Source organism: Lissotriton vulgaris, chromosome 1_1 (assembly GCF_964263255.1).
Source record: "Lissotriton vulgaris chromosome 1_1, aLisVul1.2, whole genome shotgun sequence".
In the NCBI taxonomy this organism is placed as follows: Eukaryota; Metazoa; Chordata; class Amphibia; order Caudata; family Salamandridae; genus Lissotriton; species Lissotriton vulgaris.
The window spans coordinates 1591100418-1591124880 of NC_141685.1; the positions used below are offsets into that span (position 1 = coordinate 1591100418).

At 44.4% G+C, this 24463-nt stretch overlaps 1 protein-coding gene across 1 annotated transcript in view; it reads left to right on the plus strand.

Moving 5' to 3' along the window:
* Positions 1–24463, plus strand: part of LOC147750852 (protein NEDD1-like) — a 590100-nt gene that overhangs the window by 524835 nt on the left and 40802 nt on the right. The window contains exon 16 of the mRNA XM_086937113.1: positions 4408–4474. Within this exon, the coding sequence (XP_086793239.1) occupies positions 4408–4474 (67 nt within the window). The remainder of the gene's footprint in view (positions 1–4407; positions 4475–24463) is intronic.

Consider the following 24463-nt stretch of genomic DNA (forward strand, 5'->3'; position numbering starts at 1 on the left):
GAAAGTGTACAGGTTGGGGAGAAGGAAATAGCAAATTCCAGACTTTCGCAGTCTGACAGCGGGTTGTCTAAAGTACGACACTTAAATGAGTCCTTACAAATAATTGCTATGCCTCCGCCCCGGCCCTTAGGACGATCGAGCCTGCTTATCACGTAACCACGGGGCAAGGCCCTAACAATATCCGGACATCTCCTTCCCTAAGAAAGAAGTAAAAACATGAACTGTAGTAGAACAAGAAGTCATTGTACTTCATGGACCTGACCACCAGGCGTCCATGTCAACCGTGCGACTGGTATCTTCTCCGTCGTAATCATTCGTGTAAAGTCTCACATTGGACCTCTTTTCGTTTTCTGTTCCAGAGTCACTGGTGTTGCTCCTGTCGACAGGGTCCATACCTTCTGGAATGGCTTCCACCAAGTTTCGAACTTCCTCTAACGTAGGCGATTTTATCTCGCAGAAGGAGTCGGCAGAGTCCTCAGATCCCCTGAACTCGTTCTTCTCCATAGACTCAATTTGCATCCAGTTCGCTCTCAAGTCCACTTCTGGGTGTGGACGTTGTAGGTGTTTATGTGTCTCTTCGCTCACGTTCTCCGACTCCTCATAATACAACCATTCGTAGTAATCCCTCATGTTGTTGTGTTCGAGACTTCTCTTACTCGCACATTCTTCTCCACGCTGGTCAGTGTCACTAGCTAGATAATCCTCTTCCTTAGGACACTTCTTGGCACTGGTTGCTATCCTATCACCAACATCTGTCCTCTTGTTGCACTCAGTACTGGGACCACCAGCGGCTTTGCTATCCATTGGCTCCATTCCTTCCGTAACCATTCCCTCTAGAGCCGTTCCTTTCTTCAACATGGATGATTGACTAGCACAGGAAGAGTCCTCTGTACTGCTGTACGCATATTCTCCCCTGAACCTGTTATGCATTCCGCTCATCCCTAAATCAACCTTGGGGTTTAGACGTTATAATTGTTCTAGTGTCTCTTCCCCCACATCCTCTGACTCCTCCAAATACAGCCAGTCATAGTAATCCACTTTGTTGTTGCACTCTAGTTCCTCCAGACACAAGTCCTCTTCCCCCTTGGGTTGTGTTGGTATACTTTGTCTCTTTTCAACGACCACACTCTCTTCCACTTTTACTGCTTTATTTTTCCTGATCTCGCATTCTTTGCTTGCGTGTTTATCTTCTATATGTTCTTTGTAAGTACCTTGTTTTGTTTTGTTGTTTTCCATTGTTGCTTCACTTGTTCTTTCAGCTCTACCAGCAGTTTTTTTCCATCCGTCATTATCCTTTGCTTGTGGTGTCATCCCACCCAACAACACAGACTGGTTATGTTGTGTTCTTTCGTTATGAGCCAACCAACTCACTTGTTCCCAATTGTTGGGATTTAGTGTTATTCCTAATTTGCTCTGCTCTTTCCATCCCATTACTGAAATGCCTTTTTCCGAAATGTATACCTTACTCCTAGTACTTCTCTCTTTGAAACTCAATTCCATCTCTTTGCATCCAACCAGGTCAATGTTTTCTCCTGTGTATGTTTTTAGCGTTAAAGTGGCTTCCATTAACTCTTCTCCTAGTTTTCTTGCCAATTTACTTTTCCACACATTCCTGTTTACTATTGTGCAATCTGACCCAGAATCTGCAACCATTTCGATGTCCACACCACCTATGTTGATGACACACTCTGGTTTTTCTTTGTACTCTTCTTCCTTCTCATTGGTTTCTCCCTCTGTTATGATGAGCACACATAAGTTGTACTCCGACTCATCTGATGATTCTGATTCTTCATCCTCACTCTCTTCGACATAACAGGTTTTCCCTTTTGCTCTCCTGTAGCACACCTTCTGAGAATGACCTATCAGTCCACATTGAGTACATTTACTGTTCCTTGCTGGACATTCCCAATTATCTGCCAAGTGTTTTTTGCTCCCACATCTGAAACATCTTAGATCTTTGTACTTTGTAGTTTCACTTTTTGTATCATCATCTTCCTCCTTTACGTTTTTCCTTATTAATTGCTTCTTCCTTCTTCCGCTTACTGTAGCTACTATTCCTGTTTCTTCCTTTTTATACTCGTCCTCTTTTATGACTGTTTTAGCACAATGACCCGTTAATTATTTCCTTACTATTTCAATTACTTCCTTGAGTGGTTTCTCTCCTTTGGCCCATAATGCGTCCTGTATGTCGGGATTAGCCGCACACATTACGATTTGGTCTCTTATCAAGTCATCATGCATGTTTCCGAATTTGCATGTCAGTGCCAAATTTTTTAAAGCGAAGACATAGTCTTCTATACTTTCTTCCTTCCCTTGTTTACGCCTATAAAATTTATATCTGTTAACTGCAACACACACAGTGGGCTTGTAATAATTTTCCAAGTCTTCCATGGCATTATTGAACACATCTCCTTCATTTACCCCACGTGTTTTTTTGTAATGTTGTTGTACACCTTCAGGCCACCTGCCACTAAACAGTGTAACAGTATCTTTTCCTTTTCCTCTGCTGCTAAAGTTTCTTCTGGTTTGTCAAAAGTCGTTATATAGTTATTGAAGAATTCTCTCCATTCCTCCCATTTTATTTCTGGTTCCTCTTTTCCCTTTATGAATGATTGTGGGGGTGGTAGATTGTATATGTTGCCTGTTGCCATTTGGATATGGGAAGGATCTACCCTGAAGGGACCACTAAATTCCTTATTATTATGTTTTTTTTATTTATTTGCCTATTACAGTTCTTCTTTTCTTTTTTTTCCTTTCAAAAGGAGTTCCACACTAAATGTCTTGTTTCTTAGTACTCCTTACTTGTAATCTGTGTTTTTATTCAGCACAAAAAAAATCTCTCACTATTTTCCTCTTCGCTTCAAGATGATCGAACCAATGCATAGGGGTTAAATCCTCTTTCTGTTTTTAGTCCACACACGTGTTATTTTTCTAATTCAAAAGGTTTGCGTGGTGACGTTTTAATTACTTTCCTGTTACAACACAAGCTATTATTGCCTCATAAATGAAACTGGCACGAAGGCTCCCTCACTCAAAATGGCCCCCTGACGCCCCTTTCGTCATCACTATTACTCTTGTTTCATGCTGGAGATCTGTGATGAGCTTCCCCTCACACGCTTGACGCGTCGACTCAAATTAATACCAAACTCGGTTTCTGGAAATTGACTGTGTTCCCACAGCGCTCACTCTTCCTCCACCCAGCATTCACGGCTCACCTCACTTGCTTTGCGCAGATACCACTTAATAATCTTCAAGTGTTCTTTTACTTTTCTTTTTCCTTCGAATCTTCAAAGTTCAATCATTAGTTGTGAAGACACACGGTGTCTGCGCTCTCATCTTTGCTCATAAATTCTTCGTGTTTGCTGCCTCACTTCTCACGATGCCTCGCACTGCCTTCTACTTCAGTTACACATTTTTTTTCTTCGTGGGTTCTTCGGTGTGTCGTCACTCGTCGCCAAATTGTTAAGGAAATGACAAAAGCATATGTCTTAATGCGTAACTTTATTCCTCATAACAAACGACACACCGGTACGAAGGTCGGCGCTCCGGTCACCAGCTCATAAACCATGGACAGCTGCAACTGTCATAACAAACTGTCAACTACCTAGCTGTCCTAGAACAAAGCCCTATGACGTAACGCATGCAAAGGTGGGGAGGTCGCACGGCAGGGACGGGAGTATGCAGGGGACAAATCGCGATAGGAAAGACTATCGACGTAACAACACCTTACCCTACCTCTCCCTGAAGTGCCTTTGACTGCTTGACTTCCTTACCCCAGAGAGTCAAGTGATGGCATACCACTTTGCCACGTAGGTCGGTCCCAGGGACATCAGAAAAAACGGTTGGGCCTAGTAACCCCTGCTTGAACTCTGGCCCTCTGAAAGGAGTTTTGACAGGCTAACTTTAATTTAACATTCTCTACTACCAAAAGTGAAAGGACGTGTGTTTTTCCAATTAGTATTGCAGATTCATGGCTAGATTAAGAACATGTTGCCACAAATAATATTCAAAAGATTCATTACAAAGAAAAATAGTTTGTGCAATGTGTTTTTTTTACTTCACTATAGTTTCTGGTATATCATCATAAAAAACTGTTATTTTTATTGAATTTGCAATTCAGTGATTACTCAATTTAAAACTGTTGAAATCTCCGTCTTCAAATAATTTGACTGCTATTTATTTCTTGGAAAAAAAGTCAATGAGCGAGTGTGTTAATATTTCTATATTTCTTTCATATGCATTTACCGTGAAATAGTCACATTTGAATTAGAGTCGATTTAGTCCCCAGCCGCTTCCCTGATTCTGTATTACTAGATAGACATGCATTAGCCTAGTTTCAGACAATGTATTTTAATACTTGTTTTTATGATATGTGTTTGAATAATATGTCATTTCATTTTGGTTCAGGGAATCATGCCATCGAGAGATAGTTAATCTTCAAGTGGAGATGATAAAGCAGTTTCACATGCAGTTGGTAGGTATGAAAATGTAAAAGGAAGACTCCTAGACCTGGGGTATTGTCTAGTTCTCCATTGAGAAAGAAAGCACATAGTTAACTTCTATCACTAGTTCTCTATTGTGCATATCTCAGTATCATAGATTATATATTTCAAACAAATGCTTATTGTTACACAGTGTTCACTTTTTTTTATTTTTAATGAAACTTCTCAAAAAATTGGTGTGACCTAGTAGCCTAGATGGCAACTTTAAAACACATTTTCTAATTCAGGCTTCTATGCTTTACTAACAAGGTTAACTGATTTTTCTTCACGTTTCATTTCTTTATCTGCAAGAAATGGCAATGCGCTTTAAAGTAACTGCTACTGAAACAAGCATTTGCAATGCAATAGGTCTCGCATTTGTGAAAGTTAGATCTGTTGCCGTTGAAAATGACAATGTTTTTTATTTTGCTTTTTTGGTGTGGAGTGATGATATTTGCATACGCTATTGTCATTCTTATAACATTGCGGCGCTGGAGAACCAGAAAATGGGAAAGAAGTTATGAGGGAGGGGAGACAAGAGTAATATGCTGGTTGGAAAAAAAGTCAGAACATCCTGGAGAAAGTAAACAGTGATCGGGAATGCAGGATTAAGTAAAGCATGTAAAAATGTATGCAGCAGCAACATGGTTACCTTAACGGTTTTACATTTATTTAGTAATGAATGAGTGCTTTTGTTTGAAAAGTTAAGGACATGACTATAAGAGAGGATGCGATCGATTGGTGGATTTATTGCGATAGGACCATACATGAGCTGATGAGCAAACGTTGTACTAATGTAATAATGCGAATTTCATAAATTAACGGTGGTAACCCTTAATTCTACCTGAGTTACCTGGCAATGTCTTTGATATTTCTTCATGACAGTCGCATCAAATATATTTTTAGGTCAGTGTATTTGTTCACTTTAAGGGACGTAGGTGCGAACATGGCCACTAGTAAACATTTCAGATACGAAAAACATAAGATGAGGACATTATCGTGAAGGTATAATTTCAAGGAGCACTTAAATTGATTGGAAGGATTGATCCGTCTCATGGATATTTGTTTTACATAACTCAGTCTCCTGGTCCGAAAAGGTAAAGACTAAAGAGGCGTTGGAACAGACGGCAAACATGTCTTTTGTTTCTAACCATGCAACAGCCACCGAAGATGGTTACTTTATTTAAAAGATATTTTGGAGTGTAAAGGCATTGAGTCTTGTAAGCTAAGCAGATGGTTTTGTAGTTGCATCTTGCCTCAGTCAGGAACCATTTTAAAGGAGTGTTAAGATTAGTTGCACAGCAGCATGGAGGTCAGTTTCAGATGTGCCAGGCTCTGTTTGGATAGTCCTGTGAGAAGGCCATTGCCGTACTCTAAGCATGTTTTAGGTCCTCAAATTGTAAGAAGGGCTTACAATTATAAGGTAATTTATGATGTAAAATTCCCCCTTTGGTAGATGTTATGCGTGCTTCAAGATTAAGTATGAACCGTATAAACTTGTACAATTTGTGGTTGGAAACAATCTGGTTGGATTGGGTTTGCCCTGTTCTCATCGAAATAGAAATTTGTATTCAGTGAAAGAACTAAACATTCAGTTTTGGGTTTGTAAAGTTGTACAGGCAGATTATTCAGTTGTTATTATACTTGGATTAGACAAGAAGACACGGTTGCTGGGACTGGTGAGCTATAGTATTTGTAGAATAGTAAAGGTGCTAATATGGATCCTTCAGGAACACCGCGAGTTTCAGGGACAGGTTTGACATTTTGAAATATGTTTGGTAGCATTTATACTTCTATAGTGCATCTTTCTTTTGGTGAATGTAGAATTTCTAGATCCAAACAGCCCTGGCAAAAACCTGAGTGAAAGTTTCTATAGTCTGGCTTGACAGTGCAGTTCTAACCAGAAAATTATGTGAGCATCACTAGAGAGGGGCTTTGGCTCCACGCACATGTTAGGAGCCCGAAGTACATGTTTTGATTGGGCAGAAGCTATGTGCTTCCACAAAAAAAGTGCTTGCCCACCTCACAGCTGTGATCATTTTGTTTATCCAGCTGCCTGGGCTTAATCTTTCAGTGTTTTACGTAACTAAATAATGTGATGGTGTTTTTCTCTGGCAGGAACATAGACGGGAGGACAATCTTTAACCTACATGGATGTTTAGTTATGGCTTGATATGTGCAACTGTCACCTGGCCCTTTAAACTACACCAACATTATTTTACAGTTTGTTGCTTCCCCGCAAATACATATCAGTTTCCATGCTATCTGCTTGTAATGCCTCACATTGCCATACCACATTCCTTTAAAACCAGACCTCTTAGCATTGCCAGTATTTGAATAGGCTTTTAACTTGCCAAATGTTAAGGGACCATGAACAGTAGCCTGTATAAGGGATGATTTGATGAGTTTTGACCAGCTGTGCATCAGTGTACATCTGTTTTTAGCTAATGTAGATAGAATTGAGACCATTCAATTTGGGAGAGTTTTGGGATGGTAAAATGTTCATAAAGTGAATCTTATGATATTTTATTGGAAAAAGACCATGATGTGTCTATGTTCTTGTCTCTAGGGATGATGGAGTTTTTCATTGTGGATAAATGGTGTATTCAGCCATTTGAAAGTCTCGAGGTCATATTTATTCTGGTTAGTGGATGGCTATTTCAATCTGATAGACATCTAGCCACAGATTCCTTACTTCTGAATTCTCCCCAGGCGCCAGAAAACGTTTCCACAGCAGTACCACTGCACGTCGAAAGAGGGTGACTTGCGACTCCGTAGCAATGATGTCCACCAGATGTGGCGTTGACAGAGTCCATAGAAGCCCTCCCCTGGTGTCAGGTTCTTCCTTTCCGTTATTCCAAGTGGATTTGGAGAGCAGTACCTCTGGCAAATTTTGGCTTATCTCTAAGTTTGTTGATGACACAGTGTGCTTTTTTCTTGATGTTTTCGGGGTCCTGTGGACTAAGATGTTGACCCTGCACCCTCATTCTATTTGCATGTGGTGATTGGGCATGCACCATGACTCTGAAGGGTGCGGCTAATGTCTTCTGCTTCAGTCGTCGGCGTTACAGGAGCACCGCATAACACTGTCAGTGATGTGGTGGTCGAAAGTCCCTTGCCAGCCGTGATCTTCTCCCTTCGAGGACCGCTCAAGGGCCAGCTTCAGGAGTGTTTCGTCTTCACTGTCGACTGGTAAGTCACCCCATAGGTGGTCAGAGTCGTGGTCTTCCCTAACTTTTCTACGTGCACACGGTGTCTCTGCAACGCCTCCTATTCCTCCGGTTACAGAGTTGGAGCAACAGTCTACCCCGTGCTTTCCAATATTTCCCGGCGCAGGGGCAACTCTGGATCAGATGAGGGAATACTGTTTCTCCTTTTATGCTATTTTTGGCTCTCCGTCTCCCTCTAGTGCTAGTCTCTGCCCAAAGGAGTCCTGAGAAGTCTTGACTGACTCCAAACTGGTGAGACCTCCCTTGGTGTCAGTGAGGCCCTCTGGATCTGTGATTGAAACCATATTGTCTCCGGTGCACAGCTTTTTGGGGTTCCCACCTGTGATGCCAATGCTGGATCTACCAGCCCTGAAATTGGAATTGAAGGCAACAATTGCTGCTACTATACCTCTCTTCGCCGACGCTGAGGTGTCACCTCTTTGATGCTGGTCTACATCTGGAGCGGAGTCGGCAGAACAGTTCTTTCTGGACTACCTTCCTCCTCCTTCAGAGGAGCCCTCTGCTTTTTTCTCCTCTGGAGACAGGTATTTTGGTGATGTATGTGATGACATGAGTGACACTACTTAGCTTCCTCCAAAGTTTCATTGGGTGTCTGAGCATTGTGAGGCTAGTGGACTTGACTCTAACCCATCCTTGGGCTTGTTTTCTCCTCCTAGCCTTGCTACTGAGGCTAGCTCTTCTTTTGCTTAGACTTGCTGTGGTTCTGAAGCACCAGCTCCCTTCTGTAGAGGTAGCCATTGATCCCCTACTTGGGGTGCTTCATCAGGGCCAGATGGGGGGCTGAGCTTGTGCTGCCCTTCAGTGAAGCCCTCTTTGATATTCTTTTGGGCTATTGGGCTAAACCCATTTCAAAGACTTCAATTGACCAGTCTATACCTCATCGGCACCGTCCTGTCCCTGGAGACCCTATCTGCCTCTTCGGACAGCCTACTCTGCTCACCTTTGTGGTTCAGGCTGCTCCAACCTCCTCAGACATCAGCACCCTGCATGATGTCCCTCCAGACAGGGAGACTACATTTTAAATTCTCTTGGAAGATATATCTTTTCTGCCAAAAGTTCCGCTTTGCAGTCCCTTAATACCACTTGTGTTCTGGGCTGTTTCTCACATGTTGTGAGATTTGGTCTCGAACCTTCTCCCCTCGATGACACCCAGGACACACTTACTCGGTTACACCAGGAGGGCGTCAGGTGGCTAAATTGCTGATTCGCTGTTACATGGGTACCACAGATTCTGTCGTGCGAGCCATGGCTCTTTCGGTAGTTCTTCTCTGGTTGGTGCACCTCTGGTTTTCGAAAGGCTGTTCAATCCTCCTTGGTGGACATGCCTTTCGATGATCAACATCTGTTTAGCTTTCAAGCCAACTTCGCTTTATGCCATTTTTGGGATTGTCAGGTGGAGAGAAATCTTAAGCCCTGCTTGCGATACTGTCCTTTCCTCTTCTCCTGTACTGAGCTTGTACAGGGTATGGCCGCCTGTTTTTTTCTTTTACAAGGGAGACGTTTGGAACAGGGCCATTGAGTTTTTTTCTTTCACACCGCCTATGAGGGGCACCTGGTGAGATTCTCCAGCGGGTATTTTTAATTGCTTCCGGATCTGTGAAAGACTCGTTCTGGTCCCCGTTATTGGGGAACATTTTGTTTTATGGCCCTATTGGCTTCCAAGCCTGTTGATGCAAGGTGTTCTATTGTTTTTCCTACCCAGGTTCAGGTGGGGTATTCTACTTCTCTTGTGTGGTTGCCTTGCTCCCTGTCCTCCAGGGTACTTTGTCTGTATGTCCTACGGGCATCCCTCCATCATTTCTGACGCTTTGGTACCCCTTATAGGGGACTTCACCTTAGTGTTTTTGGAAGGAAGGTGCATGGGGTTCCTCGTTGCGCTTTCCTTATACCTTATTTGGTGCCCTTCCTTCCTATCAGATGCAAAGAAAAAGGCAGAATTCCTGCCCTAGGCAATGTAAATTTTAGGATGAGCCTAGACGGTGCTTGCACTGTTAGGCAACGTGTTGTCTGCACTTTGTGGGGTGTGACTCCGCCTATGCTTTGGATTGACTTTTATCTTTGTCATGTAAAAATCGTAGCCTATAAATAGCTAATGGTGGGTGCATGTCCAACCTTTTCTCATAAGTTCACTCCAATGGAGTATTGCCGCAGGAGCGAGCAGGCACACTCATGCTGCTTGCATTCCTTTATCTTTTCCTTTTGAGGACACTCCCCGCCCAGACCATCTGTTTTGTTGGCGTAGAAGCGCTGCAGCTCTCGGCTCTACTCTCAGGTACAATAACATGCTGCAGTACCGTTTTGGTCAGCAGAATGGCCGGAGTGCAGGGAAGGAGAGTGAAAAAGCCCTTCACTCAAATGCCCACAGCATATGTAATTCCTCGTCTCACACCAGTGGTAGTAATGCACTATACAGCATCACAAGTATTCTAACATCTCGCTCTGTCCATCTTTAAAGATTGGTTTCATATGAATTTTTAGGTCTCGGCTAGCCGCGCGGAAGCGCGTCTCCGCCGAGATCTTTTGTCACAGACTGTGCTTCCCAGGAGACAGCCTCGGCCACGCGCATTGCCTCTTCAAGGAGGTGATTTCCGCTGGCCACGCACTCGCGAACGCGCTCAGCTGCTGTCTCCTGGGAAGCAGCAACACCACACACGCATGCGCATACACACACACAAGCGCCCATGCACGCACGCACATACATACATACATACAGAGACACCCCCCCTCACACATACACACACACGCGCGCACACACACACAAGTGCACCGAGGCCCCCCCCTCCCCCGCCGTCATCGTCGCACACATACATACACACACACACGAGCATACACACACACACAAGTGCACCAAGCCCCCCCAGCCTTTTGGAACTTACCTGGCCAATGTCGGGGACTCTGCTCTCAGCACGCGGCGCCCAACCTCCTGCTGGCGCGGCCCCGGGGCTCTACACCGCTCACAGGAGTCCCGGGCCGCGAGACGCATCGACTCCGCCTGCCTCCTTTTCCGGTCTGGACGTGGCCCCGCCCCCGTCACAGGCGACCGTGCCTGACTTCCGGGGCGGCCGCGGCGGGCTTCTGGGGGCATTTAGGATGCTGCTGTTATTTACAAAATATCTTCTCTGTTATTCACAATGTGTCGTTAAATTAGTTCAGCTCTACAACTTTTTTTAGCAGCAGATGCAGAACATTGCTGTAGGCACTCCCTAACATAATGAAACCTGACATACGCACAACACAACTCTTTTTCTCCCTTTGGTTTTAATTACATGTCTCCATCTATTATCCACTCTCCTTTTCAAGAAAAGGTTTTGGGGTGCTGGGGTGCCTTAGGGAATATCGTCAGGCGGGTTGCTGTGTGCTGTCCACTCCCTCCCCAGCCCATAGCCTATGACAAGGATGCCATGGGTCTATTTCACTCCTCGCCTGAGTACACTTTAGCCAACTGAAATTCCAAATATTGGCATCATGTACAGACTTCTGTTTCTCCCCTCAGATTGGTGCTAGCGTCGGTGTTATGCAATCAATTAAGCCTCTCTCACGTCTGGCAAACGTCACTCAAAGCAGAGAATTAGCTAAACATGCAAAACAAACAAAATTGCTGAAAACGTTAAATGAAATATTTTTAAACTTTATCTGCCCCTCAGTTTCCATAGATGTGAAATGAATGGTGGTCAGCCATCAGCGGTAGTATTTTTGTGAGAAATATTTTAAATATGCATCTGCTCCACTTACAATTTTTGAGCACACCTGAAATCTGCTACCACGTCTGTGCTTTCTTGAAAGTAGCCATCCGGGCCAGTAGTGAGTGCAGAGTAGTGAGTGCAGAGTAGTGAGTGCAGAGTAGTGAGTGCAGAGTAGTGAGTGCAGAGTAGTGAGTGCAGAGTAGTGAGTGTGCAGATGTAGGAAGGGGGAGGCTCTAGTTGGCGCAGTGTAACACTAGCGACAAGCAGGGACTCTCTCTTCCTCGTCAGGGCTGAGGGTTACCTTCCAGACAACCTCTGCTTACCCTCTAGGTAGTGTGGCTTAAGCAGTCGTAGGCTAATCTTTGGGGCACATAGGGTTAAACACTTGCAACAGTACACCTTTACAACCAACCCACCACACAACGAGACCAGACTGTATTCTTGTAAAAATATATATCTTTATATAGATTTTAAGCAGGCTTATGAATACAGTCAATAACTTTATGAAGACGGTTGCAGGTTACTTAATTCGGGTTACCACAGTTCTTATGGAAGTTCTCTTGAGGCCCGTAGGCCGGTGTTATTCAAAGTTCTTGTGGAGCCGGCGGCTTCCAAGGGATCTGTCCCACGTCGCTTTGCCTTCCCGGGGTCGCTGATCGTTGCGGCTCTTCGGCCGAGCAGGTCACTGGTCGTCCGGGGCAGCGGTGTTCTGTGGCGGCAGGGTCCTTTCCTCGTCGTCCGCTCCGACCCTGGAGGCGGCGGCTGTGCGGTGGTGACAAGTGGCAGTACGGTCCCCAAGTGCAGGACGTACCCAGCCAAATGTCGGTGCAGCTGTGGGCTCACAGCTGGGCTGTCGGGCAGGCTTACCGACCTTGCGGATTCTCGTAGGGCAATTGTCCGTCTTTGCAGGTGAGTGAGGGCTCGCTGTGCCTTCACCTCGATAGCTCGGACCGGACGGGTCCTCCTTTGCTTTGCTCTCGGGCTCCCGGTGCAGTTGCGGTCACGGTGTTCGGGCCAGCGGCGGCTGGTCCTCACTTTGCTTTCGCTGTTGCTTTGGGCCCCGGTCACGGTGGTTGGGAGGAGGTCGATGCCCTAGAGGAGATTCCTCCGTCGGTGCTGCGGCGATGGTCAGCACCCGCAGTCGCTTTCCAAGGGGGTAGCGTCCACTGGTCCTGGGACGCTGGTCAGGGGGCAAGTTCAGTTGCAAGCCCTTGGAGATCTCTTTGCAGAGTTTGGCACAAGTAGCACAACAGTCTTTTCGTAGTCTTATTGTCTTCCTCTCCTTCAGCAGCAAGGCACCAGACACAGGCAAGAGTCAGCACCCTTCCTTGTCTCTCACGGTCCTTCTCGTAGGGCAGAGTCTTTCTGTGGCCCAAACCGGATCTAAATTTCAAGGAGCAGGGCTCCGTCTTTTATAGGCCAATTCTTTTGTTCTCGCAGGCCAGGGGGGCCTTTGCATAGCCACTCTCAGTTCTGGAGTACCCCCGCGGGTGTACTCCGGCTTCTGCTTTCAGTGTGAGGGGCAGGCGCATCAGACGCCCCACAGGAGGTGGAGCCAGCATTGTCCGGACAGGAGTGGCCAGAGTACCTTGTTGATGGGGGCTTCGCCCTTCCTGGGCCAGGTGCCGGCAGAGTCATCCGCCGCTCCCCAGGAGGGTGGAGCCAGCATTGTGGAGGTCGAGCACAGTGACAGTTCGAGTCAAGAGGCACTCCTACCTCCCACTAAGGTGTAATCTGCGCATTCACCACCCGTCATCCCTCCAGCCCTGTCACTCACACATCCCAGACAGTCAGATACACACCAGCAGAGGCGGCTGAAATGGTTAAGCAAGCAAATGCTAACTTTCTAAAAGTAGCCTTTGCAAACCCAGGATACTGAAATAAACTTGACTACAAGAAATATCTCATTATCCCGAGTTCAGGCATACTAAACATGACTCACTACCATGCTCCTTGAGCCTGCAGGGATTATAGGGTGTAATAATCCACGCAGCTCAGTCTGGCCTACTGGAGCAGGTAGCCTTCAGTAGTGAAATACGGTCTTCATTGTAAGTCACTACTAGGACATGCCACGCACATCAGGGCTTGTCCTACCTTGCACCTACAACGCACCCTGCCCGCAGGCCTACCATAGGGGGGACTAATATGTAGTCAAGGGAAGGGTCGGTGCTGGCAAGTGGGGACACTTGCCCAGCTAGCGTGACAGTACGAGACCGCACGCGGGTTCTACTGTCGCAGTTCCCAGACACATCTTTACGGCTGCTTCGGTGGGTGGCGCAACCAGCGCTGCAGGCCCACCAGCAGTATTGGCATCTACAAGCCCCGGCACTCTCTCGTGCACTTTACTAGGGACTAACAGTAAATCCAATGCACCAATCATGGATACCAATCGTATGTACAATTTACAGTAGGGAGCACTTGCACTGCGGCACGGATCAGCCGTGGCGCAGTGCCCTGAGTATCGGAAAACCAGCAAAACATCGGAGGCACATCAGCAAAAAGTGGAAGGGAGACTCACGCCAAGGTGCCAGGTCTAACTGCAGAGTAGTGAGTGTGCAGAGTAGTGAGTGTGCAGAGTAGTGAGTGTGCAGAGTAGTGAGTGTGCAGAGTAGTGAGTGTGCAGAGTAGTGAGTGCAGAGTAGTGAGTGTGCAGAGTAGTGAGTGTGCAGAGTAGTGAGTGTGCAGAGTAGTGAGTGTGCAGAGTAGTGAGTGTGCAGAGTAGTGAGTGTGCAGAGTAGTGAGTGCAGAGTGAGTGTGCAGAATGCAGAATAGTGAGTGCAGAGTAGTGAGTGCAGAGTAGTGAGTGCAGAGTAGTGAGTGCAGAGTAGTGAGTAGTGAGTGCAGAGTAGTGAGTGCAGAGTAGTGAGTGCAGAGTAGTGAGTGCAGAGTGCAGAGTAGTGAGTGCAGAGTAGTGAGTAGTGAGTGCAGAGTAGTGAGTAGTGAGTGCAGAGTAGTGAGTAGTGAGTGCAGAGTAGTGAGTAGTGAGTGCAGAGTAGTGAGTGCAGAGTAGTGAGTGCAGAGTAGTGAGTGCAGAGTGGTGAGTAGTGAGTGCAGAGTGGTGAGTAGTGAGTGCAGAGTGGTGAGTAGTGAGTGCAGAGTAGTGAGTAGTGAGTGCAGAGTAGTGAGTGCAGAGTAGTGAGTAGTGAGTGCAGAGTAGTGAGTGCAGAGTAGTGAGTAGTGAGTGCAGAGTGGTGAGTGCAGAGTAGTGAGTGCAGAGTAGTGAGTGCAGAGTAGTGAGTGCAGAGTAGTGAGTAGTGAGTGCAGAGTAGTGAGTGCAGAGTAGTGAGTGCAGAGTAGTGAGTGCAGAGTAGTGAGTGCAGAGTAGTGAGTGCAGAGTAGTGAGTGCAGAGTAGTGAGTGCAGAGTAGTGAGTAGTGAGTGCAGAGTAGTGAGTGCAGAGTAGTGAGTGCAGAGTAGTGAGTGCAGAGTAGTGAGTGCAGAGTAGTGAGTGCAGAGTAGTGAGTGCAGAGTAGTGAGTGCAGAGTAGTGAGTGCAGAGTAGTGAGTGCAGAGTAGTGAGTGCAGACTGGTGAGTGCAGAGTGGTGAGTGCAGAGTGCAGAGTAGTGAGTAGTGAGTGCAGAGTAGTGAGTGCAGAGTAGTGAGTAGTGAGTGCAGAGTAGTGAGTGCAGAGTAGTGAGTAGTGAGTGCAGAGTAGTGAGTAGTGAGTGCAGAGTAGTGAGTAGTGAGTGCAGAGTAGTGAGTAGTGAGTGCAGAGTAGTGAGTAGTGAGTGCAGAGTAGTGAGTGCAGAGTAGTGAGTAGTGAGTGCAGAGTAGTGAGTGCAGAGTAGTGAGTGCAGAGTAGTGAGTGCAGAGTAGTGAGTGCAGAGTGGTGAGTAGTGAGTGCAGAGTGGTGAGTAGTGAGTGCAGAGTAGTGAGTAGTGAGTGCAGAGTAGTGAGTGCAGAGTAGTGAGTGCAGAGTAGTGAGTGCAGAGTAGTGAGTGCAGAGTAGTGAGTAGTGAGTGCAGAGTAGTGAGTGCAGAGTGGTGAGTAGTGAGTGCAGAGTAGTGAGTAGTGAGTGCAGAGTAGTGAGTAGTGAGTGCAGAGTAGTGAGTGCAGAGTAGTGAGTAGTGAGTGCAGAGTAGTGAGTAGTGAGTGCAGAGTAGTGAGTGCAGAGTAGTGAGTGCAGAGTAGTGAGTGCAGAGTAGTGAGTGCAGAGTAGTGAGTGCAGAGTGGTGAGTAGTGAGTGCAGAGTGGTGAGTAGTGAGTGCAGAGTAGTGAGTAGTGAGTGCAGAGTAGTGAGTGCAGAGTAGTGAGTGCAGAGTAGTGAGTGCAGAGTAGTGAGTGCAGAGTAGTGAGTGCAGAGTAGTGAGTGCAGAGTGGTGAGTAGTGAGTGCAGAGTGCAGAGTAGTGAGTGCAGAGTAGTGAGTGCAGAGTAGTGAGTAGTGAGTGCAGAGTAGTGAGTGCAGAGTAGTGAGTAGTGAGTGCAGAGTAGTGAGTAGTGAGTGCAGAGTAGTGAGTAGTGAGTGCAGAGTAGTGAGTAGTGAGTGCAGAGTAGTGAGTAGTGAGTGCAGAGTAGTGAGTGCAGAGTAGTGAGTAGTGAGTGCAGAGTAGTGAGTAGTGAGTGCAGAGTAGTGAGTGCAGAGTAGTGAGTGCAGAGTAGTGAGTGCAGAGTAGTGAGTGCAGAGTGGTGAGTAGTGAGTGCAGAGTGGTGAGTAGTGAGTGCAGAGTAGTGAGTAGTGAGTGCAGAGTAGTGAGTACAGAGTAGTGAGTGCAGAGTAGTGAGTGCAGAGTAGTGAGTGCAGAGTAGTGAGTAGTGAGTGCAGAGTAGTGAGTGCAGAGTGGTGAGTAGTGAGTGCAGAGTAGTGAGTAGTGAGTGCAGAGTAGTGAGTAGTGAGTGCAGAGTAGTGAGTGCAGAGTAGTGAGTAGTGAGTGCAGAGTAGTGAGTAGTGAGTGCAGAGTAGTGAGTGCAGAGTAGTGAGTGCAGAGTAGTGAGTGCAGAGTAGTGAGTGCAGAGTAGTGAGTGCAGAGTGGTGAGTAGTGAGTGCAGAGTGGTGAGTAGTGAGTGCAGAGTAGTGAGTAGTGAGTGCAGAGTAGTGAGTGCAGAGTAGTGAGTGCAGAGTAGTGAGTGCAGAGTAGTGAGTGCAGAGTAGTGAGTGCAGAGTAGTGAGTGCAGAGTAGTGAGTGCAGAGTGGTGAGTAGTGAGTGCAGAGTAGTGAGTGCAGAGTAGTGAGTGCAGAGTAGTGAGTGCAGAGTAGTGAGTGCAGAGTAGTGAGTGCAGAGTAGTGAGTGCAGAGTAGTGAGTAGTGAGTGCAGAGTAGTGAGTGCAGAGTAGTGAGTGCAGAGTAGTGAGTGCAGAGTAGTGAGTGCAGAGTAGTGAGTGCAGAGTAGTGAGTGCAGAGTAGTGAGTGCAGAGTAGTGAGTGCAGACTGGTGAGTGCAGAGTGGTGAGTGCAGAGTGCAGAGTAGTGAGTAGTGAGTGCAGAGTAGTGAGTGCAGAGTAGTGAGTAGTGAGTGCAGAGTAGTGAGTAGTGAGTGCAGAGTAGTGAGTAGTGAGTGCAGAGCAGTGAGTGCAGAGTAGTGAGTAGTGAGTGCAGAGTAGTGAGTGCAGAGTAGTGAGTGCAGAGTAGTGAGTGCAGAGTAGTGAGTGCAGAGTAGTGAGTGCAGAGTAGTGAGTGCAGAGTAGTGAGTAGTGAGTGCAGAGTAGTGAGTAGTGAGTGCAGAGTAGTGAGTGCAGAGTAGTGAGTGCAGATTGGTGCTTGTGTCGGTGTTATGCAATCAATTAAGCACTCTCACGTCTGGCAAACGTCACTCAAAGCAGAGAATTAGCTAAACATGCAAAACAAACAAAATTGCTGAAAACGTTAAATGAAATATTTTTAAACGTTATCTGCCCCTCAGTTTCCATAGATGTGAAATGAATGGTGGTCAGCCATCAGCGGTAGTATTTTTGTGAGAAATATTTTAAATATGCATCTGCTCCACTTACAATTTTTGAGCACACCTGAAATCTGCTACCACGTCTGTGCTTTCTTGAAAGTAGCCATCCGGGCCAGTAGTGAGTGCAGAGTAGTGAGTGCAGAGTAGTGAGTGCAGAGTAGTGAGTGCAGAGTAGTGAGTGCAGAGTAGTGAGTGCAGAGTAGTGAGTGCAGAGTAGTGAGTGCAGAGTAGTGAGTGCAGAGTAGTGAGTGCAGAGTAGTGAGTGCAGAGTAGTGAGTGCAGAGTAGTGAGTGCAGAGTAGTGAGTGCAGAGTAGTGAGTGCAGAGTAGTGAGTGCAGAGTAGTGAGTGCAGAGTGAGTGTGCAGAGTAGTGAGTGCAGAGTAGTGAGTAGTGAGTGCAGAGTAGTGAGTGCAGAGTAGTGAGTGCAGAGTAGTGAGTGCAGAGTAGTGAGTAGTGAGTGCAGAGTAGTGAGTGCAGAGTAGTGAGTGCAGAGTGCAGAGTAGTGAGGGCAGAGTAGTGAGTAGTGAGGGCAGAGTAGTGAGTGCAGAGTGCAGAGTTGTGAGGGCTGAGTAGTGAGTGCAGAGTAGTGAGGGCAGAGTGCAGAGTAGTGAGGGCAGAGTAGTGAGGGCAGAGTAGTGAGTGCAGAGTAGTGAGTGCAGAGTAGTGAGTGCAGAGTAGTGAGTGCAGAGTGCAGAGTAGTGAGTGCAGAGTGCAGAGTAGTGAGGGCAGAGTAGTGAGTAGTGAGGGCAGAGTAGTGAGTGCAGAGTGCAGAGTTGTGAGGGCTGAGTAGTGAGTGCAGAGTAGTGAGGGCAGAGTGCAGAGTAGTGAGGGCAGAGTGCAGAGTAGTGAGGGCAGAGTGCAGAGTAGTGAGGGCAGAGTAGTGAGGGCAGAGTAGTGAGGGCAGAGTAGTGAGTGCAGAGTAGTGAGTGCAGAGTAGTGAGTGCAGAGTAGTGAGTGCAGAGTGGTGAGTGCAGAGTGGTGAGTGCAGAGTGGTGAGTGCAGAGTGGTGAGTGCAGAGTGGTGAGTGCAGAGTGGTGAGTGCAGAGTGGTGAGTGCAGAGTGGTGAGTGCAGAGTGGTGAGTGCAGAGTGGTGAGTGCAGAGTGGTGAGTGCAGAGTGGTGAGTGCAGAGTGGTGAGTGCAGAGTGGTGAGTGCAGAGTGGTGAGTGCAGAGTGGTGAGTGCAGAGTAGTGAGTGCAGAGTAGTGAGTAGTGAGTGCAGAGTAGTGAGTGCAGAGTAGTGAGTAGTGAGTGCAGAGTAGTGAGTAGTGAGTGCAGAGTAGTGAGTAGTGAGTGCAGAGTAGTGAGTAGTGAGTGCAGAGTAGTGAGTAGTGAGTGCAGAGTAGTGAGTAGTGAGTGCAGAGTAGTGAGTAGTGAGTGCAGAGTAGTGAGTAGTGAGTGCAGAGTAGTGAGTAGTGAGTGCAGAGTAGTGAGTAGTGAGTGCAGAGTAGTGAGTAGTGAGTGCAGAGTGAGTGTGCAGAGCAGTGAGTGCAGGTGCAGAGTGGTGTGTGCTGTTGAGTGCAGAGTGCTGTGTATTGGCAATGTAAATGACAATGCCATTTATTTATGATTTAAAGAAAAAAAAAGAAATGTCATGAGCAATGCCAATAGCTCTACCTTTAATGATGCCGAGACCATTGCATTGCAAATGCTTGTTTATTATTCTTGTTGGGTAATTTTAAGTATGTGTACGCACTGGGCCTCTTGGAACTACATGTTTTACTGTCAAGTGCCTAGATGGCTGTGTAGCGTAAAAAGCCTTCTAAGCGCATATGTTAAATATTTGGTAGTAACAAAATTCCTTATTGTGCTTTCATCGTGCTTTGTCACCTGTATGCGTACATTTATTAGGCCTGAGGCATACTTACCTCAGTGGTGACACAATGAGGCATGTGTAGCACTCAGAGGGCTGGTGTGTACGCAAACACCTCACTTGTGCCTCTCTCCATATGTCGTGCCCCAGAACACGCCTTGCAAGAGTAGCCTGCTCCTTTGGCCAGTTGGGTCCATATACCGTGTACTGGCCAGCCAGACACCACGCCTGCTGGCCCAGGGTGTTTTCAACATTAGGCAGGACAGATGGAAAGGCCGAAGAGAGACCCTGAAAGGGCTGGGATAACCCAGAGCAGGCCTTACACTGGAGGTTTAATATGAGAGCGTCACACCTCCAGTCTAGATATACACAGAACCACGCGCCACCCTCGGAATGGAGTGCAAGGCGTGGGGGCAACCAAGCCACAGCTCCATGGTGCTCAAGATCACACAAGGAGCTCCCCCCTTTTCATATCTTCACTTTGAAGATATGTTGCGCACAGTTGCCATGAACTCCAGGGGTGTAAAGCAGGCCCCCTGCAGCGCAGGGAGGCTCCCAACACTTCAAAGGTCCCCATTCAGCCCAATGCACATGAATATCTGTGGGATATTGGAGGCTCGAGGGTACCTAGTCTCTGAAGGGGCCCCCAACATTTTGCGTTACACCACGGATGCACGCCAAAGCAATGCTGACACTCAAACTGAAACATGTCACCAAAAGGACATAGGTATAAGACCTGCTTTTATTGACATTGCAGCACATTTTCCCTAATTTTGGTTACTTCCCTTATCATTCCTATTGGATGTCCCTAGATTAAACAAGTCTTAACATCTTTGAGAGATAATCTTCTCTTTCTGACAGTACTATATTTACAATGACATTGTCCTATCCGTATGAAGCATTTGCATAAAATATTTGCTCACTAAAAAGTGTAGTTCTTTCTGAAAATGAGTAAACGATTTGGGGGTGAAACCCTTGTATTTGGGCTATTTGGGCTAGGGCAGGTGTAAGTGACCACGGAGAATGAATACTCACACCTGCAGGTTACATCTGATGCTTTTCATACAGTTTTCCCTGCTCACTATTCTGATGGTAAAACACCTCTGTGACTGCTGAACATTTGAAAGAGGTGCTTGCATTCCACTGTTGTGACAGGTCAGTGGACTCACTCATTCACAAATGTTGTAGAATTCGGATTAAAAAATGTTCTTCGAAAATTAAGATTTTAGGAACATGCAATCAGACTGCACCTAGTGCAACTTTTTTCATAAGCCTCCATTAAAAGCATTAAAAGCACACATTCTACAGCCCTGTTGGCTACACCATCACAATACCTCTCAAAAAAGACTAAGCACCTGATTTATGTTATGACAGGCTGCCTGTCGTTCCACCATGGGAATGGAGTAAATTACTCCATCTCCATGGTAGGGGGACCTCCTGCCAAATTTATAAATGTTCGACAAGCAGGCGGTAATTTATAATGCGTTGACAGGAACCGCCATCACTTAGATTTCTGTCAAGCCCTGCACCAAACATTTTTTTTTTTTTAATTTTCAAAGACAAAATCCTGTTTTGGATTTTCTTTTTTTAAAATAAAAAAAAGTAATACTCCCCTCGCCATGCTAGTCATCTTCTGGTTTACTGACACAACATTGATGTAAAAAATAACGATCTAAAAAAATATCGAAATAAAAATATAAACAAGAAAAATATCGGCTCCACACTTTTTTGGGTAAGAACAAAAATATTGAATAAAAAATATTGATGTATAAAATATCGACTTTATATAAAATACAATATTAAATATACTAAATGTTTTTATTGTTTATGTTAAAAGTATAAAATAATATTAAAAAAACAATATATATTGATGATTAAAAATATAAAAAAACAAATCTATAATAAATTAAAACATTGAACTATTAAAAAATATTTAAACTTAAACTTCACAATAAAATCAGTGCAGCAGTAGGGAAAGTGTTGGATAGCAAAGGGGTACAAATAACTATTCCAACTCCAGTGATTGCAAAAGTAAGGTAAGTGTTGAATAGTGGAGTAATTAAAATTACTACCACCACTCCAAAGAGTGCAACAGTAGGAAAAGTGTTGGATAGAGGAGGGGTAAAAATTACTATTTGCGCTCCAATAGGGAAAGTGTTGGATAGCGGAGGGGTAAAAATTACTATTCACACTCCACTGAATGCAACAGTAAGATAACTGCTGGATAGCGGAGGGGTAAAAAAAACATTCTTTCGACTCCAGTGGGTGCAACAACAGTAGGGAAAGTGTTGGATAGCGGAGGGTTAAAAATTACTACTCCAAAACCAGTGAGTGCAACAGTAGGAAATGTGTTGGATAGCAGAGGGGTTAAATTTGCTATTCCCACTCCAGTCAGTGCTACACGAAGGAAAGTGCTGGATAACTGCTGGATAATGGAGAGGTAAAATGTTCTATTCCCACTCCAGTGAGTGCAGCATTAGGGTAAGTGTTGGATTGCGGAGAGACAAAAATTACTATTCACACTCAAACAGTTAAAAAAAATGTTTAAATTTTTTTTTTTAAATCATAAAAATAAACAATATTAAAAAAATGAAAAATAAACTATATTGTATATATAAAAAGAAAACATATAATATTAATTACATACAAAAACCTACAAATATTCTATAAAATAAAATAAAACAAATTATTGTTTTACGCTGAAAAATATTTCCAAACAAAAAAATAATCATTACATAAATGTATTACTTTGATTTCCTACCCTATAACACCACTCCATAAAAACACTTCAACGTCTTAAATTACATTTATTTCCATGATTAACATAATTAATAATCAATTAAAAAGATATTAATAAAAAACGAATAAACATTGACTACACACACTTTAACACTATAATATCCACAACACACACCTAAATTAAACTATAAAAAAACACAATTAATACTTAGATTTAAATTAAAAACTATTAATAACCAATACTAAAGTAATTAAAATGTATTTCATTACCGCCCTTTCCCCCTACAAGATGTAAAACAATTAACAATTACCCAAAATACATATCAAATAATTACCATTAATTAACAACTATATATATAAACACCACACACCTAAAATCTATTACACATTACCATAATTAATTAAAAATTAATTAAAATTAAGTCAATTAATAAATAATAATTATAAATTACTTTACACATTAAAAGCTATAAAATCTCAAATATTCATGAATGAAAAATATTCAATTAATTTAATATAATTAAATTACTTCCCACCCTATTCCCCTATAAACCGACAACTCGCTACAAAACTAAAAATGCAAAATTAAAATTAAATTTAATAAATATTAAATATTTAACACATATATTAAAAATACAAACAATTGTCATACAAAAAACATCACATACTTATAAAATATATACTAAAATACATAACCTTAATTTAAAAAACTATATGTAACAACTATATTTTTGCAAACAATATTTAACACTTAGATATTTTTAAAATCAATATTACTTACCTTAAGTCGATATTATTGACCACTATGTTTCTGAACCATGGTATGTTTTACTCAATATTTGTGCAACTCGATTTTGTTTATTCAATATTCTGTCTCTTTACCCATCTCCCATGGCTGGGTGAACATTATTTGCATCTTACAATAAAAAATGGCGATATGTCCACCCATCCTGATTGGCTGTGCAGACATATCGCTTTAATGGTCCGCCCACCAAATTTATATGCGGGTGGACCTTAGGTTTGGCTACAGCGGTGACTACTCTGTCACCGCCACAGCCAAACCTCTTCGATGGCCTGACGGAGTCCTAGCAAAGGAGCATACATACCACCAACATATAAATCCGACCCTAAATGTTTGTCATCATGCAGCATCAAGTTACTCCATCATTGAAAACCAATACTGGTTTCAAAGGTGCCTTTACGTTTGAAGGATAACCAGTTACACAAGCATACATTCATTTAAACAGCAAGCACCCTGGCAAGAAGACTTATTTGTAGGTCTTGCCTAGGCAGTGATATCGCTGTCTCTGAGACATGCTGTATTCAGGATATGGGCTTTCCCTGTTACATGTGAAGTTACCCAGAGCTTGTGAGTACTATATCTTTCTTTAAGCTGGAGCACTGGAGACCAGTGCTTGTGGTTTAAAGAGCTCTGTTGTAAACAGGGCTGTAAATCTTGCTCTTAACTTGCCACATTTGCTGTGCATTCAAAGGCAGAGGTCTGTTTTGGCTACATCTGCCTCCTCCTCCCTCTGAAATGCAAGGCCTGGCATCACAGTCCCAGCCTTCCTATAGCTGCTGCCACCTCTGCCTCAGAGCTCAACATGCATTTGCAAAAGGTCTAGCATTTGTGAGAGTCTGAGCTATTGGCGTTGTAAATGACAATGCCTTTTATTTATGTGTTTAGAAAACCTGCAAGTGGTGCGAAAACAAGAAGCAAGGCTAGCAGTAACTGCGCCTCCTTTACTGCCAGCCTTGCTTCTCGTAAACAAGAACTATAACTACAATGTTTGTGTTTACACATTACTTGTAGGTTTTCAAAACACATAAATAAAATGCATTATCATTTACAATGCCAATAGCTCAAACTCTCACAAAAGCGAGACCTATTGCATTGCAAATGATTGTCCTTCCTTCTCTTTCCTTCTATTCCGGCTTAGTGCTAGTTCCCATTATGCACGGGTACTAAGGATTCTTGTCATTTCCTCTTCCCTCAAGGTTCCTTGTGGAAATACCTTGCTGGTTTCTTGGCATGTGTGATCTATTTCGCTGACTCTTTCTCTTCTATGTCATTGCATGGTCGGATTTTCCTCGTCTTCTGCCCTAGGTGAAACTGTTATTGCTTTGGGCAAAGTTTTTGTGCTTTGTTGGAAATATTTCCATGACCCTTCTTATACAAACCCCAACCCTTTGTTACTAACTATTGTTCTTCTTGAACTTGTGTTCCTTGATCATACTCTCTTGGGTTGGTTCGTACTGAGGTTTAGTACTCCTTTCGATGTATTCCAGGGACTTTTCTTTCACTTCTCGCAGGTAAGGATAAAGTGCCAACCCCTTGGGGGTTCATTATTGCTTGAACTTCTTAGTGGGAAAATAACGCTCTCAGGTGACCCTGAGATCCTCACTTTTGATGTCACAGGAATTGTTTACTGGACACAAGTTGTCACGTAGACAATGGAAATTCGTTGTACTTGTTGAATGTTCTCTCCTTTTCTCCCTTCTCTTCATCTGGAAGAGGTGAGGTTCTTTCTCCTCCATAGTTGTGGTATACTATAGGTATCTTGCTGTATTTCAACGATAACCTTTGACCCTTTTTATGGGTCCTGTTTCATATGAACACATTTATTTTGTGGTCTCTGCACTTG